At 38.2% G+C, this 18,592-nt stretch overlaps 1 protein-coding gene across 6 annotated transcripts in view; it reads left to right on the top strand.

The window, feature by feature from the left end:
* The first annotated feature begins 833 nt into the window (after window positions 1-833).
* LOC117918747 (type II inositol polyphosphate 5-phosphatase 15) overlaps window positions 834-18,592 on the top strand; it is a 35,772-nt gene continuing 18,013 nt past the window's right edge. For 4 of the 6 annotated variants that reach the window (XR_004651935.1, XR_004651934.1, XR_004651933.1 and 1 more), the window contains exons 1-3: window positions 834-1,759; window positions 7,631-7,883; window positions 9,045-9,855. Coding sequence is in view for 3 of the 6 variants with exons in the window: in XM_034835616.1 (XP_034691507.1) it covers window positions 1,018-1,759; window positions 7,631-7,883; window positions 9,045-9,855 (1,806 nt within the window). In the remaining 3 variants the exon portion in view is untranslated. Of the gene's footprint in view, window positions 1,760-6,812; window positions 7,480-7,630; window positions 7,884-9,044; window positions 9,856-18,592 lie in introns of those variants that run through there. The other 2 variants (XM_034835617.1, XM_034835618.1) reach the window with 2 other exon arrangements.

Here is an 18,592-nt window from a genome sequence, read left to right as displayed (position 1 = left end):
AAACCTTTTCACTATTTTACCTTTTTCTTTGATTTCATCATATTAAAAAAATGATGGCCCCTTCGCTTTGAGAGACAAAATCCACACTCCCTTGCATTCTCCCTTAAGCTTTACGCTTCTATTGCTCAATTTTGGAAAAAGCTTCTTCTTTTGTATGAAAATTGAGAAGTCATGCATTCATTATATTAGTCGACGAAAAACTTGAATCTAAATCTATCAAATTTGATTTTGAATAATTTATTTTAATTAAAATATACATGAAATATAGAATAATAAGACATAGATGGTATACGTGTCATCATCCGATTTATAATATCTTAAATTAATGTTGTAATCTGATCGATTAACATAAAATATGATTATACGTGACTGATAAAGATGATCATGTAACATGTATAATAACATAAAGTTTATTTATTTGTATTTAGATTTAATTTTTTATATCTTTGTATTTATTTTTTTGATGATTAGAATTTGATTACGGATATGAATATCATTTGGAGTTTAATATGGTACATATTTAATATCATAGTATTTTGAGAAATAGAATTCGATGAGAAAGGCATGGTATATATGGAATGAGATTAAAAATTATGTTATGAATACTTTAGTTAGGATTATTTGGTTGATGTTAAAATAAGATTGATAGATCACATGTTTTGGTCATAGTATTGATAGGGTACGAATGGCTCATTTATTTAGAAATTTATTTTGATCAATCGTTATTAAAAAGGAAAGTCTAACTCTCTCTTTTTTTTTTTTTGAGTTATTATTACTTTTATAGAGAGATGGTGGAAACGAGCAGCACGTCTTTCAAGTGACAAAAGCCCTTTCAAGTGAGTTTCAACGCCACCGCTTCTCCTCTCTCCAACTGCCAACACACACCCAAAGCCTCCGCCCCACACCTCGTTTGGACCGCTAATAATTTCCTTTCTCTCGTCTCTCTTCCTATATCCTCTCCCCCTGCTGTTTCCATCAGCTTCAGCTTCAGCTTCAGCTTCAACCCAATAGAACTCCATGGACAAATACCCCACTCAAAAAGACGACGTTTTCCCATCTCTCAATCTCCACCCTTCCTACAGTTCCGACGACGGCAGCAATCGCACCCCCAAATTCTTCGACCGCTTCTACGACTCCTCCTCCGACGATGACTTCTGCCCCTCCTCCTCCGCCGCAGCCCCATCCATCTCCGAGGGCGTCGAGAACGCCGGAAGACGTCTCGACTACATGATCCAGTTCCTGGAGCGCAAGCTCTCCTCTCCCGACCACGATAGGACTCGCGCTCTCCCCGAATTTGTAGGTAAGGGCGGCGGCACCGGAATGTTCAAGGTCCCTGTTCATGCCTCCGTGCATCCAGGTCGGCCGCCGAGTCTGGAGGTGAGGCCGCACCCGCTGAGGGAAACGCAGATTGGGTGTTTTCTGAGGAGTGTTGTGTGCACGGAGTCGCAGTTGTGGGCGGGCCAAGAATGCGGAGTTAGGGTTTGGAATTTCGCGGATTTGTATGGATCAGCGTGTGGAGCTGGGGGAGTGACGAGGAGCGGGGATGAGGAAACGGCCCCGTTTTGTGAATCGGTGCAGACCCCGGCTGCGATCTGTTTGGTTGTGGATGAGGCGAATAGGGTGGTGTGGAGTGGGCACAAGGACGGCAAGGTCCGAGCTTGGAAGATGGATCAGCGTTTGGGTGATGCTCCTTTTACAGAATGTCTGGCTTGGCAGGCTCATCGTACTCCAGTTCTTTCACTCGTTATGACGTCTTATGGTGAGTTCCAAGTTCCCAAAATTCACTGTTTGAGTGGCAGGAAAGTTATAGAGAAATGAAAGGAAGCCCCCCAAATTTAGAATGATTTGGAAGCTGAATTAAGTAATCAACACCCTTTTGCATTTTGGTTGGTGCAAATCGAAGGAGAAAGAACAAAACCTTGGAGTTTCAGATTTGCTAAGCTGAGTATTTGAGGGACCGGTGAGAGATTTTTTTTTTGATAGACAAAAGCAAGAGGGCGCGCACGCAACGTACAGGCGGTATACACAAAGAAAACAACCCAGCACCAGAAAGAAAGAAGAAACCTAGAAAATAGCAAGACTAGCCACAATAAAGAGAGTCCAACAAATTCAGATGAGAGGGGATCTTCAAATCCAGCAACTATTTGGACCACTCCACAAAGGATCTGAAAAAGAGAACCCTCAGCCTTTGGTCCAATAATTCATCATCTTTGAAAATCCTTCAGTTGCGCTCTTCCCAAATACACCAAAATAAGCAAATCGGAGCCAACCGCCAAATTGTTCTTTTCTTCTTCCCTAGTCCCTTGAATTTCAATTATAGGAGAAGATTTTTCACTGAAACCAGGAACACCCAAACCAACCCAAAAGTTGTTAACAACAAGGTTCAAAGCTATCTTGGCCCATCACAATGAATCAAAATATGTTAGCCGACTCTTCACTATCTTTACAAAGAATACATCTATTAACCAATGGTCATCCTCTCTTCATCAACATATCTACAGTTAATATCTTCCCCCACACTGCTTCCTAAGCAAAAAAATGAGTTTTGAGAGGACCACTTGATCCCCAAACCTCTTTAGCTAGAAATAAAAGATTGTTCTTAACCCTTAGAGAGCAATCTTCTATACTTTCCCTTCCCATCATTTTTCCAAATTAAAGTGTCCTCCCCTTCTTGCACTTTTGAAGAAGTGGTGTGTTCCAAAGACCGAGACACCTCCTTTAACTCCCAATCTTGGAATGGTCTCCCAAAAGAAACCTCCCAATGTCCACCTCCACCCCCTCCCTTTCCCCATAAGTCTACCACTATTGCATCCTTGTGGGAAGACAACCTGAAAAGAGTTGGGTAAACATCCTTCAACTTAATCTCCCCAACCCAACTATCCCACCAAAATCTTGTGCGTTTACCATTTTCAATGCGGATGTTGGTTATAAAAGTGAACTTTTCGTAGTCTTTTTTAATGTATTTCCAAAGACTTAGCCTGTAACAATTCCTCACCTCTCTTGTGATCTAACCCCCCTCCACCTCTCCAAAATTTCCAAGAATGACTTTTCTCCAAAGACTTTCTCTCTTAAGGGAGAATCTCCATAACCATTTGCCTAACAAGGCTTGATTAAGGCCCTCCAAGTGCCTTAGCCCCAATCCTCCATGTTTCTTATCCTTACAAACCTCCACCCAATTTACCAAGTGAAACTTCCTCCTCTCTTCCGTATCCCTCCACAAAAGTTCCTTTGAATTCTCTCTAACTTGGTTCTCACTTTCTCAGGGATTACAAAGAGCGACGTAAAATAGATCGGGAGGCTTGAGAGAGTACTCTTAATAAGGACGAGTCTTCCTCCTTTGGATAGGTACTGTTTTTTCCATGCAGCCAATTTCCTCTTGAATCTCTCCTCTATTATATCCCAAACACCAATTGATCTATGAGGGGCTCCAAGGGGTAAATGTAGATAAGAAGTAGGAAATCTACCCACATTGCACCCGAATAGGACAACGACTTTGTCCACATCCTCCATGCCCCCTACTGGAATGGTTTCACTTTTTTGCAAATTTATCTTGAGTCTTGAAACCAACTTGAAACAAGTGACAATCCACTTCCAATATTTTAGTTGATCTTCATCATCCTCGCAAAAGAGGAGAGTATTGTCTGTGAATAATAAGTGAGAAACTTGAACCCCTTCTCCCCCTCTACCTTCTATCTTAACAACCCTAATAAAATCTCCCTCCTTAGCCTTAGCAATTAATCTGCTGAATGCTTCCATAATCAAAACGAACAGGTAAGGTGAGAGTGGGTCCCCTTGCCTTAGCCCCTTATTTATTGAGAATTTTTTTTTGGGAGTGCCATTAAATAAAACAACCATTCTTATAGTAGAAATGCAATAGAGGATCCACTATCTCCATTTGGGGCCAAAACCCATCTTCTCTAAAACCGAAATAAGAAATTTCCAGTTTACATTGTCATAAGCTTTTTCTATGTCCAGCTTGCAGACCAGCCTCGCATTAGACCTTCATTTCCACGAGTCAATCACCTCATTTGTTACCAAGGCTACATCCAAAATTTGTCTACCTCCCAGAAATGCATTTTGGCTGTTCAATACCATTTTGCCAATCACCTATTAGCTAACTACTATTAGCTATTAGCTAGGACTTTTGCAAGAATTTTGTAGAGACTCCCCACAAGACTAATTGACCTGAAATCTTGTATGTCACCTGCCCCTCCCTTATTCGGGATGAGTACTAAAAAATTTGCGTTCAGGCTGCTAACTACGACATTATGCAAATGGAATTCCTCTAATACCTGCATCACTTCCCCACTTACTATAGACCAGCAAAACTTCCAAAAGGCCAACGAGAATCCATCCGGCCCTGGCGCCTTATCATCCCCCAATTCTGACATTGCTTTGGTCACCTCCTCTTCTAAAAACGGGCCCTCCAATCCCTCATAATCCATGGTGTCAATTCTCATCAATAACTTTGAAGCCACAACAGGTCTTCTCGCTTGGGGTTCTTCAAACATAGCTTTGTAGTAGGAGCCAATCACCTCTTTAAGCTCCTCTTTTTCCAAGCGAATCCCCTTAACAGTAAGGCTGCTGATAAAATTTCCTCTTCTCCTTTCATTAGCCATGCGATGAAAAAACCTGGTGTTATTATCCCCTTTCTTCAGCTAGAGGGCCCTTGATTTCTGCCTCCAAGAGGTCTCTTCTAGGATGGCTAAATGACTATACTCATCTTTTGTTGACCTTTGACTTCTCCTATCCTCTTTAGAGAGGGGTCTTAGCCTTTCTACATTATCCCAGTAGTTTATCTGCTCTAAAGCAGCATCCTTTCTAGCTGAATCATTACCAAGCACCTCTTTATTCCACTTCTTTATGTCGATTTTCATAGCTTGTAATTTCTTGGCAAGCACAAAGCTAGGACCCTTGAAAGATTCCGGAGTTATATTCTTCTTCTCCTACAAATTTTGGGCAATTGAACAAAGAATAAATGATTTCTCAAACTCAGCAGTGATAGTATGGAATACCATCATACACTAATTTAATCGTACATGATTTAGTTATCAGCATTTTGCGCATTCACTCAATTTTCTTTCAATCTCTTAGGTCTAACTAAGGGTGAGTCTTGGACATGATTGATGGAGTCCAAAATCACGTAATGCTCTCTTTTGATTGTCAAGAAAACTGAGTAAGAGAAACCGAGTATTGGAGTTTCAGAATAGGTTGGCATTCATGATTTTTAAGCAATCAAATTGAGCAGACTTCATACTGAATCTAGGCTTGACATTTAAATGAGCTGGGCTTGATCAACAATCAACTCCACTGGGTCTTCCCTTTTTCTACAGTTCATTAGAGGAGGGCAAGAGATGAAAAATCTGTGATTGCAGCATGTTGCAGATGGCTGATGTATCAATCACTTCCTTTCTGTACCTTTTAGTTAAAAGATAAAAAATATTTGAACTTTATCCAATCCACTTCCAATCTTTCAAAACCACCACTTCTCTCTAAACAGTTCTTGAAATGAGATGGCCAAATAAGCCAAGGTTGGACAGAAATGCCCAACATGTCCCTGGCTCAAGCCAAGCTCAATTCATCTCTCTTGTCCTCCCCTGAGACAATTAAAATACTTGGCTTAGGTTATGACACCCCTAAATGTATGTATGAGACCCTTCAAGATATATGTCCACTTTGTGGTCTGATTTCTGTTGTCTGCCAGAGGCAAGTGGGGAAGGAAAACCTGTACCTTCAGGATGTGTGGCCAAGTTGTTGTCTCAGCTAAAGACAAATCAAGGAAGGAAAATTAATAAGATTGTTCTGTTTGGTGTTGTGGTTAGAATTTTGTTTTTTCATAGTGTCTGTCCTAGGTCAAGTAGAAAGGCTTAATTAACATGAAAATAATCATTTGGGTCCTTCATTTTTTGGCTAGAGAGACTCTCTTAAGTGGGCATGACTTCTTCATTGGAAGAAAGTGTAAGAAGGTCTGGAGAGCCTCCCCGGTGTACTTTTTTTGACTTTGTGGAAAGAAAGAAACTAAAGATCCTTTGAAAATGCGGTGCAATCGGTTCAATCATTGAAGAGCTCCTTTGTTAAAAGTTTATTGTTATGGGTTAGCATGTATGTAGCAGAAAGATCAATGCCTTAATCGATTTCGTAGATTGGGTGGGATCTAGAGGAGGGAGGAGGCACTTTTGATTTCCCTTTATGGACAACCTATGTACCTTGGTGTTAACTCCTTTTATTAACATATATCTTATTCTTGCTTACTTATCAAAAAACATGTAAAATACCAAAAATTTAAAACCAGGGTACAGCGACTGGCAGTTTTGTTGTCATGTTTCATGCCTGTCAATCACGAGTTCATAGGTCTCTTGGTACATCAAAATTCAACCAACTATTGATTGCTGACTTCATTATCTAATGCAATGGAAACATGGAACATAGTTTTGTCAAGATTTGAACTGCCTTCTGTAATTTGTTGGAGATTTTCTTCATTGCTGTATTCAAGAGTTTGGACAGCTGCTGGTTGTTTTTCATCTTTGTCCACTTCCTGATTTGTCTTTTGGCCTGATTTTTTTTTTTTTTTTTTCGCTTTCAAATACATGGAGGGAATACATTAAGTTTTCATCATAGCATGTTTATAACTGCACTTATAGATTCTCATAAGCATGCATTTAGAAGTGAAGTGCCCTGCAAATTGAATGTCTTCATGTCATTTTATGTAGCTTTTAAAGGTAGAAATTCATAATCTTGAATGTCCAGCATTACAGAAAATGGTGGGCATTAATCATGTATATTTTGAGATATTATCTTTTCAATAAAACCTCAAATTGATTGAGGATCATCCATTTTAAGTATAGCTCCCATTCTCCTGAATGGTGTTGTTTTGGATGCTGAGAAGACGCTACATGAAATCAGAATGTGGCCTTTCAATTCTCAGGGTACATCAAAATATTCCCTAAAAGCTCTCTTCCTCAAACTTTTTTTGATGTGCATTTCTTTTAATGATCTCCTTTCTACTTCTATTGCATTTCAAAATTCCTATTCAGTTGATGAGATTGGATGAAAAGAAACAACTATAGATACTACACAATACATGTTCTTTCAGCTAACTAGGTTTTCTTACTGAATAAGGTAACTAGTGGACATCTGGTGCATGTTATGGGCACTTAATGGGTGAGCATTGCTGTCAAGAAGTGCTCCAAACAATATACAACTGGTTTACTGACAGCCTTCTTATTTAGCTGGATTATATCCAAAGCCTCTTTACCTAAGATAGAAAATATGGGGGAGAGAAGAAATGGTACAACCTAGTATTTCTCAACTATAGGGCAATGTGGATCAAATTTGTCCCGTTACTGAGTTTGGAATTTGTTCTATTTGGTTGGTTCCTACAAACAAACTAGGACTTGCCTGAGAACTGTTCTGGCAGAGAATGCTATTATAATCATCCCTTAAAGGCAACATGCTTCTATTAACTATCCTATAAAGAAGGTAATAAGGGAGATATTTGGCTAAGAATCTTTTTTTTGATAGGTATACTTGGCCAAGAATCTAACTTTCTTGTATATCAAATTGCGGCTTCTCTTGTTTGCACTAATTTCTTTCTGCACTGTTTTCTTGACTCTATTTTACGTTGATCCAGGGGATTTATGGTCGGGATCTGAGGGCGGTGTTATTAAGATGTGGCCATGGGAAACAATTGAAAAAGTTTTTTCTCTAACGATGGAAGAAAGACATATGGCTGCTTTATTAGTAGAGAGGTCATTCATTGACCTTAGGAGCCAAGTAACTGTGAATGGGGTCTGTAACATTTTAGCTTCGGATGTAAAGTATATGATATCTGACAATTGTAGAGCGAAAGTCTGGAGTGCAGGGTATCAATCATTTGCCTTGTGGTATGTTTCACTCTGGATTTATACTTTTGAAAGTTTAGTGTTCCATCGTTGCATTGGCAAATTTATTTTTTAGGAACTGATTTTTCTATCGAGGAAATTGTACAAAGATGTATATCTAAACTTTTATCTTTCGAACTATTGCTTTGATCTGTTTAGAATGGTCCAAAACTTATTTTGTTGTGTTATTTTTACATTTTCTGTCCAATCCATATATTATTTATTACATCCACAGTTTTATTGTTGAGTTGTTTTTGCAAAATCACTGCAGAATGTGTTTATCTAATGCATATATATAAAATTTGATTTTAAAAAAAGAAAAAAAAAAAAGACATGTCTCTATATTTTAAATAACCCACAAGAAATTAGATTTCACATGAAAATTTTTGGATTCCACCACTGGCAATAAAAATTAGAGGATTTCCAAAGTTCATGCAATTTGTGAAAGCTATAGTTTCTACAAAGCTTCTTGGTGAATTTTGGTGCACATTAGAGGTTGGATGTTTAAATAACCTTGGAAACAAGAAATTAAATTTCATGTCATTCTAGATATGTGAATTTTCTACTTTATGTTGTAATATAACATTTCTAGATGTTTATAGCATTATAATTTCATACTTTTACTATGGAATTTTATGAGGAATTTATTTTGTGGATTCAATATTTAGGTTCTTTAGAAATTTAATAAATAAATATGTAATGGTGTATATGTTATCATATTGCATGTGATTGGATAACTTTTGATGCTTAACTACTTGTTTTTTCCATTTTTTTAGTTGTAATTAAGCATTTTGAGATGGTACGTCTCAATTCATGTCAATATTTTCATTCAGGTGAAAATAATAGTGTCATCCAAGATTGTAGGTGTATAAGCCTCCTGCATACCACATGGTTTAGTAGGCTTATTTTGGATCTAGAGAATTTTTGTTTAATGCTGTTTTTCCAGAATTTGACGCCATTCCCAATTGAGTTCTTGTTGGTCAGACCAGAATGAAAGACTAATATGAAATTTAGTACTTGCACGAAGGCATTTCTAATGACATTTGAAGTACTGTTAGTGTTTGCTTAATAGGTTGCTTTTGCCTTGATAAAAATGCATTTCTATGTGCTGTATCTTCTATTTAATCACACTTATCTGAATTCTCATAACAATTGTTAATGTAGGGATGCTCGTACAAGGGAGTTGCTCAAAGTGTTCAATGTTGATGGTCAGATGGAGAATCGAGTGGACATATCACCAGTGCAGGATCCTGCATTTGATGAGGAATGGAAGATGAAGTTTGTTTCGAGTTCGAAGAAGGATAAGCTTCAGGCTTCCTTTAGTTTTCTCCAACGCTCACGTAATGCTATAATGGGAGCAGCTGATGCTGTCCGTCGAGTTGCGGCAAAGGGGGCCTTTGGAGATGATAGTCGGAGAACTGAAGCTTTGGTCATGACAATAGATGGTATGATTTGGACTGGGTGTACAAGTGGCTTACTTGTGCAATGGGATGGAAATGGCAATCGTTTACAAGATTTTCATTACCATTCTTTTGCTGTTCAATGTTTTTGTACATTTGGATCACGAATATGGGTAGGTTATGTTAGTGGCACAGTCCAGGTATTGGATCTAGAGGGTAATCTGCTTGGAGGATGGATAGCTCATGACAGTCCTGTGATAAATATGACTAGTGGTGCTGGTTATGTTTTCACCTTAGCTAATGATGGTGGTATACGTGGCTGGAACACCACATCTCCTGGACCTCTTGACAGCATATTGAGTTCAGAATTGGCTGGCAAAGAATTCTTATATACAAGGCTAGAAAATTTGAAAATATTAGCTGGTACATGGAATGTAGGACAAGGAAGAGCTTCCCATGATTCACTTATATCCTGGCTAGGTTCTGCAGCCTCAGATGTTGGCATCATTGTTGTCGGGCTGCAAGAAGTGGAAATGGGTGCTGGTTTTCTTGCAATGTCTGCCGCAAAAGAAACTGTAAGGTTTTCTGACTTTCTTAGTCTGAATTTCTTTACAAATTTGAGGTTATTTTTCTTATTGACAGAAAGTACCTTCACATTCTCAATTTTTTTGTTGCCCAAGTGACCTTATAAATTTCAGAAAAACTAACAAAACAACTTCTCATGCTCACACTGAAAATACGTAGAACTGTTATTTGTTGCATGGTGTTCAATGGATTATGTTGTTGGAAGTCCATGTTGTGTAAACATCCTTACATGACAATGACATTCAAGTGTAGAAGGGATCCTTCAGACACAAACAACCATGAAATTGACACTATCTTCATGGTGTTGCTAATTTTTAAAGCAAGTAAGTTTTAGAGAATATTCTGGAGGTCAATACAACTTTTGGATACAAAATTTGATGCATACTAAGTCATAAAGATTCAAAATATTCATTGATGAATGTATAATCTGTAAATCTGTAATAAGTGAAATACATGATCAATGCTTGCATAAAATCATGAACCTCTCTAACTGTTTTGGTTGGAAACAAACTTTTGCTGTACAAAAAAGTGCTCAAATTCAATTTTATGCTGAAACTTAGATTTGTAGAAATGTGCCATATGTCCATTCTGCCATGCAGGATCAGTGGCAATTGCACAACTGAGGTTATATCCTCTTGATCAAACTACTGGAATAGTTGCTGATAAGTGCTATTGATAACTCCATCTTCATGTGGTTCTTATAGTCATGACTTTGGGTCTCTTGCCCAATACTAGGACATAATGGTAACTACTGCTGATGCCTGTCCCTTGATCCAAACTTTATTTTTTTGGTAAGTAAGCAAATAAATATATCAACAATGCCTATCAAAAAGCGCACCAAAGTACACAGGTAATTGTCTATTTGGCCATTGAAGCACCTTCTGTTTCTCTCCTTCTAGACAATCCAAAATATGCATGAAGGGGCAGTCTATTTGGCTTTTTTTTCTTCTCTTCCCCACAAAGTTCCCCTACCGACTTATGAGGGGTCCCTCTAACGGAATCTAGCATTATCCATTCTACCCCAATAAAGAGAAGACTAGCTGCCGTAAGATTCCTGTTTTGGTACAATAAAGCAATGGATGATCCGTTGATTCTTCCTCATTTTTACTTAAGAGTGCATTTGTTCACTAAGATCCAACCCCTCTTTTTCATTTGATTTGTGGTGAGAATCCTACCCCAAACTGCCTCCTAGGTGAAACAACCTACTTTTGTTGGTACCAAGGGCTCCATATAATGTCTTTTGGAAATGGGTCATATATATATATATATATAATTTTTTTTTATTAACCAAGGAACCTTTCATGGCCAAACTGTTAGGACTCTCCATGGGAACCCAAACCTTGGGGTGCTGACCATCCTGCAACAACTAATATTGGGTAAATTCAGGGTATCATCAGTGGCAGGATTTGAACCCAAGACCATATGCCACTTACTAAGACCACACTTCCCAATGTTTGTCTTGACCAACTAGGCTGCCTTGGTGAGTTCGAAATGGGTCATATCTCCTCGACATTAAAAAGGAATACATGAATTTTACTTAAAATGTGCCACTCTTGATCCCAACCAGATCACCTTATCTACATAATTCCTTCTTACAACCTCTTATTGCAATCTTAAGAAGAAGTCCTCCATGCCTTCAAGCTCTCAACCGTGTAATTGTCTTACAAAACAAGGCCTCCAACAACCTCCCTGATTGCTACCACTTATCCGATACCCAAGCATCCTTTGTGAAATCTATAGCAAAAAGAGATGGAAAGAAACAGTCAAGGTTGACTATCCTCTCTACCTATCCTTTCAAAACTTAACCCTTCTTCCATTTCTCACAATAAAGCAAGATCTTCTTTTGACAACATCCCAACCTTTTCTAATTGCTTTCCATAGACTCACATGATGTTTATCTCTTCCCTCACCAAAACTTCACCTCCCTTCTTCTTCCTCTTTAACTTCCCTACAATAATCCTTGTCTAAGAAGCTTTCCTTTCCGTTGCAAACCTCCAAGTCTATTTACCAATCAGGGTCTTGTTGAGAGTAGCCAAATTTTGATGCCAAGACTACCACCTTTCTTCTTTGTGCTTATGATTGACCAGTTAACAAGACTGGGCTTGTTATCTGATGTGCCCCTTATGGAAAATCTTTCTGAATCTTCTCTAGCCTCAGACTTACTTTTCTAGGAATGGAAAACAGAGACATAATAAATTGGCAGGCTTGACAAAGTGCACTTGACTAAGGTTAATCTCCCTCTCTTTGATAGATATTGTCCTTTCCTTAATACAAGTCTCCTTTGGAATCTTTCTTCCACTAGATCCCACATTAAGGTGGTTTTAAAAGGTGCTCCTAATGGAAGATCTAAATATGTAGTGGGCAACACCCCGATCTGAGAGCCTAACTCTAACTCCTCCACATTTGAGACTCCTCTGATTAGATTTAGCTTTTTTTTTTTTTTCCAAATTGATTCTTATCCTAGATATTGCTTCAAACCACCTTAAAATCCAACTTAAATTGATTCTCATAGAAGATGAGAGTGTCTTATATCCAAAACAAACAAGTAGCAAGAGAGATGGTCTTTGTGTCTTAAGCCCCTTGAGTTTTGAAAAAAGTTAGAAGGGATTCCATTAACAAGAACTGAGAATTTGATTGTTGAAATGCGTTATTTTATCTGCTTTTGGCCAAAACCCATCATAGGTTTTTTTGCCGCAGGACCACATATACTCTCAAAAGCCTAGGCTAATGTGAGGTAGAGGTAGCTTCACATATAAGACCTAACCAACGTTAGTAATCAGCCAATGTGAGACATCGAACTTCCGTCCATCTTTTGTTAAATATCCCCACTCAATTGTTGATGTCCACGTTAGAGAGCATAGGGTGAACCAGGCCAAATCTCACTCCGATACCAAATGATATGGGACCACGTGCACTCTTACGAGCCTAAGCTAATAGGAGATAAAGGTAGTTTCACATAAAAGGTCCAACCAATGTTAGTAATTAATCCACGTGGGACATTGGACTTTTGTCCATCTTACATCACTTTTCGATATCAAACTTGCAGAGAACATCACTAGATGAGTTTTGTAGTCTAGAATCTACAACCTTGCTTGCAATGAGAACAACATCCAAAATATGCCTCCTTTCTACAAAGGCATGTTGAGATTTAAACACAACCTTTCCCAAACCTTCGTGATTCTATTAGCTAGTTACTTTTCTAGAATCTTATACAAGCCTCCCACCAAGTAGATGATTTTTAGGGATTAACACTATAAATGTAGCATTAAGACTTTTTTTGAAACTACCTTACTTATAGAACTCTTTAAAGAATCCCCATCGCTTCATGTTTCATAAATGCCCAACAATGGTGCTAAAAGGCCAAAGAGAAGCCATCTGACCCAAGGGCTTTATCCTCACACAAACTGGACAAAGCCATGAAGGGCTTCTCTTTGGAAAAAGGGTCCTCAAGATTCCTTGACTTGATGCTTTCCAGAAATTTAAAAGACAAGCCTTCAATGCTAGGATGCAAATCCCTTGACTAAGAAAGTAGTTATAGGCATTGGACACTCCTTCCTTATTGTCTAACTCCTTTATTAGCCACACATCATTCACCTTAATTTTGGTCATGAGATTCTCCTTTATCCATTTGCCATCTTATGGAAAAAGCTAGTATTTCTATCCCATTTTTTCAACCATAGTTCTCTAGATTTCTATCTCTAACAAGATTCTTTCATCATGGCCCACCTTATTGTAATCATCCAAGGCCTCTTTTCTAGTCTCAGATAGAACCCCTTTCCTCTCCTTTGCACTCTCTAAACCGATTTGCTCTAGGGCCCTTGCTTTTCTAACAAAGACATTTGCAAAAACATCCTTATTCCATATCTTTAGATCATTTTTCAGGGCTTTCAACTTATAAGCCATAATGTGGTCGAAAGAGCCCCTTACCTTGTAACACATCTACTATTTTCTTTTACAAAGTCTGTGAAACCCTTTGCATTCAACCACTTATTTTCGAACCTAAAAAGGTTTTGCCTCTCCTCACACCAAACAAAATGTGAATATGATTCAACACAAGCCTTGGTAGAACTCTTTGAAGCAAATCATTGAAGTGGTCTTCCTAGCCTTGGGAAACTAAGAAATGTGAATATGATTCAACACAAGCCTTGGTAGAACTCTTTGAAGCAAATCATTGAAGTGGTCTTCCTAGCCTTGGGAAACTAAGAAATGATTTGACCTTGAAGCACGTTGATTGTTTAAACCACCACACCAAGCAAATGGAACCCTTGATTTATGAGGGATCTCTCTGTCTCAACCCTTGGGTCCTTTATAATATTTGAAAAGCTCCTTGTTAACAATCTTTTGGAATTTCTCCTTTCACTTGGGGAATCTCACAAGATTGAAGTCCCCCACTAGTACACACACAAACGCATAAACACACATCAATGATCATCCCATAACTCTTTTATGTTTCCCAACTATACCCATAATTTTTCCTTTTGCTCCCATGGTTGGGCCATACACACTAGTAAATACCTAAACAAAATTATCTTTGCAATATTTGAACTGATAGGAAATATAGAAGATTCCCACCTCCATCCCAATTAACTCATGCACCATGTTGTCCCAAAACACAACAACACCCCTAGTTGTCCCCCTTGCTTCCACCACCCCCCACTCTAGAAATCTGCCCACCCTTAGACTCCTCACTAATTGGGGTGACATATGGTGTATTTTTGTTTCTTGTGAACAAACAATATCAACCGATTGAATCTTGCACTTTCCTAGATCATTTGCCCCTCTAACATTCCAAGACAAAATCCTTAACTTCATTGCCTCACTAGTACTAAGTCCAATATGTAGGCCCATCACCCTTCTTTTGTCCCGCTTTCCCATTATAGTTAATTAAGCACTCCAACTTCCAAATCTCCCTCTCAGTCTTTGATGTTGTTGTTGATCACCTTTTTTTTTTCTCTTTCTATTTCCTTTTTTAGATTCCATTTTCTAATAAGGCTTAGAATTTACATCTTGAACCCCTCCACCGACATCCTTAAAAATTTGCTGAACTTTGCTAATTTGCAAGTTGGCCAATTGTATAGAGAAACAACCCTTGAGGGGTTCTCACTTGACGTTCCCCTTTCATAGCATTCCTCTTCCCTAGATTCCTTTGCACCTGAGCAAATTTAGCTTCCTAGATAACTTTGAGAAAGATCCACCAAGCTTCTATCTCGCAAAATCAATCTTTCCCTTGATCCAAGCTCATTGGATCCTTATAAGATTTCAATTCTTGCATGTGATGGATGCTGAAGGAGCTCTACAATTGATCTTAGGGTGGAATAATTCACCTAGTAAGGTTTGATGAAAGGGGGTCACTCTAATTTGTTGAGATGCAAAGCAACATTTCCACATTCATATGTTGACTCCACTTAGCCTCTTACCCTAAGGGTGCCTATACTACTTCCTCCACTCCTTCCAAGAGGCGATTGCCTAAGGATATGTCCTATGTTAAGGGTGTTTCTATGTTTCCCTCAGAGGTGCCTAGTAGCGTAGTTACCAAAAGCTTCATGCTTGTTGAGTTAAGACTATGACTTAAAGAGCAGAGTATGTTCCTGGTGTACCTTATTGGTGGTTCATTGTGCTCTAGTATAAATAAATGCGATGGTCCAAGGGTTTTGGTTTGTAGTTAAATTTGGAGATTTAGCGAGTCAAGAATGGTCCAAATGCTAGCAAGGCCATTTTGGCCATTCATGGGAGAAACATTGTTGTCACAACGTTTCTTGCCAAGAAGGTCACTAGATCAAACTAATTACCATGAAAAGATTGTTGAGAATTGACCGCATATATGGTGCCATGATTTGCTGATGTTTTTATACCTTAGGTGACTCTCATCTTGAAATCCCTTATAAATAGGGCAAGGGTTACATAACAAAATGGAACCTAAAATTTCAAAAATTTGAAGGTCACTCTTTGATTTTTCTCCAAAATATTCTCTACTTGGGAGATCTTCTTGGGGAGTGATTGTCTTTTTTTCCAATCCTCTTGTCTCTCTCTCCATTAGGCTTTGGCCAAAATCTTGAACACATTACCATTTACATGATCTTAAGACTGCAATTTGGATGAGTTAGAAGGTTAATCCATGTCAAACCCGCATTTCAATATGTCCAACCCTCACCAATCCCAACCCTCAAGCCAAGCCTGTGGAGAATTCGGGTTACCATGGGTTGTTATTGGTTATCAAACAAAACAATTATTTTAAATCCTATAAAGTATAAATCATATTATGAAATAAGAGATTAAAAACTAGATATCTGAAAGTTATAGATTAAATAATTATTTACTAATTTAATATGGGTAATTATTCATAAACTTAGACTTCAACTAGATACTTTAACAATTAAAGAAAAATGATAAAATAATTACTGTAATATAATTTAAAATTAATAAAATTTGAAGTTGTTTCCCATCATTTTTATGTTTTTATTTTATTTTATATTTTAATAAAACAATAAATAATGTAGTTAAACATAAATAAATAATGTTCAGGTTCGGGTTTTTAGCCGGACCTTCAAACATACCAACCCTAATATTTTTGGCTTGGTATTTTTCTAACCTAAGCCCAACTCTAACCTATTCAAGCCTTGCATGTGTCAACTTGAACATTGGGTTGGACGATGCCTGTGTCAACTTGAACATTGGGTTGGGCATAGGTTGGACGATGCCTATGTCAACTTGAACATTGGGGTTAGGCACAAGTTGGGCGGGTTGGACCCTTCCAAGTTGCAGCCTTACATGACCTACCTCTTCTAAACCTTGCTGGACAACCAACTTCAGCTGCGCTCCTGGGCATGTGGTGGTTTCTCAACAACACCTTGAAGACACCAAGGAAACTGAACAATAGGATACCTAGGAAATGCAACAATAGGTGTCATGTTGGTTGAATAGACTTCATAGTCCCTTTCAAAGGTGGTTGGTGGACAATTTAAAACGTTAATAGGCACCTAGATTGTTTTTCTCATAACCTAGATGCTCTAATTCATCCTTTTGGGGTGAAGCTCTTAATTCTTGAATGGTCTAATGCTTCTTCATGGGAATGTATGTGCATTGCAAACTGGCTGTCATGAATCTATCTCAAATTTGAGGGTTGATCTTAGCTAATGTTTAAAGGGACTTATGGCCTCTTAGTATGAGTGAAGTGTACTTGCCTTTTTTTTTTTTTAAAAAAAAAAAAATTTATTTTCATGCAAAATGGAGAAATATTATTAGAGAAGAAAACAAAGAATTTTTTTTTCTTCAAGAGAATATTATAAACAAGAAATGCCAATAGCGTGCTCCAAAATATAGAGGAAGTATACAATGAAAGCCTAAAGACGCCTCCAAAAGAATAAAGGGACAACAAAAAGCAACACCCCCTCCCCCAATAAGAGCCCAACTAATCAACAAAATCTACTATAGATGGAGGAATTGGAATTTGGTTATTCACCATGTACTAGGATCCCCGCTAAGCATCCATGGTTGAATGGTTAAAGTGCCCAACTCATAATTGGTGAATTCTTAGGTTCAATTCCTTCAAAACCTAAAAATAACTTAGACCAAGGCTAAAGATTATAGAGAAAAGCTGGCCCGGACACCCACGGTTATCAAAAAAGATTATAGAGAAAAGAGTGTTTTACCCATTGAACAAAATACTCTTCATTTTCAAACGATTTATTGTTTCTTTCATTCTAAATTATCTAGAATAAGCATAAGAGATCAGTTTTTTTTTTTTTTTTTGATCAGAAACGAAGAGAAATATATTAATAGAAGGAAAGATACATGAGAAAGAAAGAAAAAAGTAACAAAAGAAACCACTAGAAGGATGAGAGGTCCTTCCTACACAATCTGAACAACATAAAAACCCCCAACATTAGCTAAAAACAAAGAGAAACCCCCCCAAACTCAAACTTTTGAAGCGCAAACCTCACTCCAGTTGAGTTGTAACACATGTAAAGGAATTCCTCTAAAAGCTGCAGAACAAGAAGCCCAAAGAGAGGAATAGAACAAAATCAAATCCCATAACGTCTCTTCCGATCTCCCCTTATCCTCAAAAATCCTATTGTTTCGCTCTTGCCACACTATCCAAACCAAAGTAAGGCAAGCAACTTGCCAAAGAGTCTTGCCTCTTAAGGAGTTCCCCAAGCCTTTAAAAGCAATAACCAACATTTCCACAAACCTCCTTGGAGGGACCCAGACCAGCCCAGCTAGCTTGAACAACTTGTTCCAGAGTCCAATGGTAACAGGACAATGAGGAAAAAGGTGATCAATCGACTCTCCATTTCCTTTGCAAAGAATGCACCATTGAGGACAGAGGGACTTGTAAGGTCTTCTCAACTGCAACTTGTCATTGGTGTTCACCTTCCCATGAGCTACTAACCAAGCGAGGGCCTTAACCTTTGAAGGGGCTTTTGAACTCCACAAAAACTTGGCCGGAAGGAACAAAATAGGATTAGAGACTTTTGACAAGGCCAAGAAAAAAGATTTCACTGAAAACAAGCCTGATGAAGACAAAGACCACGCTCTATAATCAGCCAAAGAAGGAAAGAAACACACTGAACTGAGGGAGGACATTAATCTCTGAAGGAGATCAATTTCTGAGTCGGTTAGATTGCGGCGAAAATTTAAATTCCAAGCCAATGGAAAGGAATTGCCAAGGACATTTGAAACAGTGAGGTTTTTCACAGAAATAACTCTATAAAGATCAGCAAATTGCGA

This window comes from Vitis riparia, chromosome 7, assembly GCF_004353265.1.
Source record: "Vitis riparia cultivar Riparia Gloire de Montpellier isolate 1030 chromosome 7, EGFV_Vit.rip_1.0, whole genome shotgun sequence".
NCBI classification, from domain to species: domain Eukaryota; kingdom Viridiplantae; phylum Streptophyta; class Magnoliopsida; order Vitales; family Vitaceae; genus Vitis; species Vitis riparia.
Note: the sequence above shows the minus strand (reverse complement) of the source record. Positions and strands in the feature narration are given on the sequence as shown.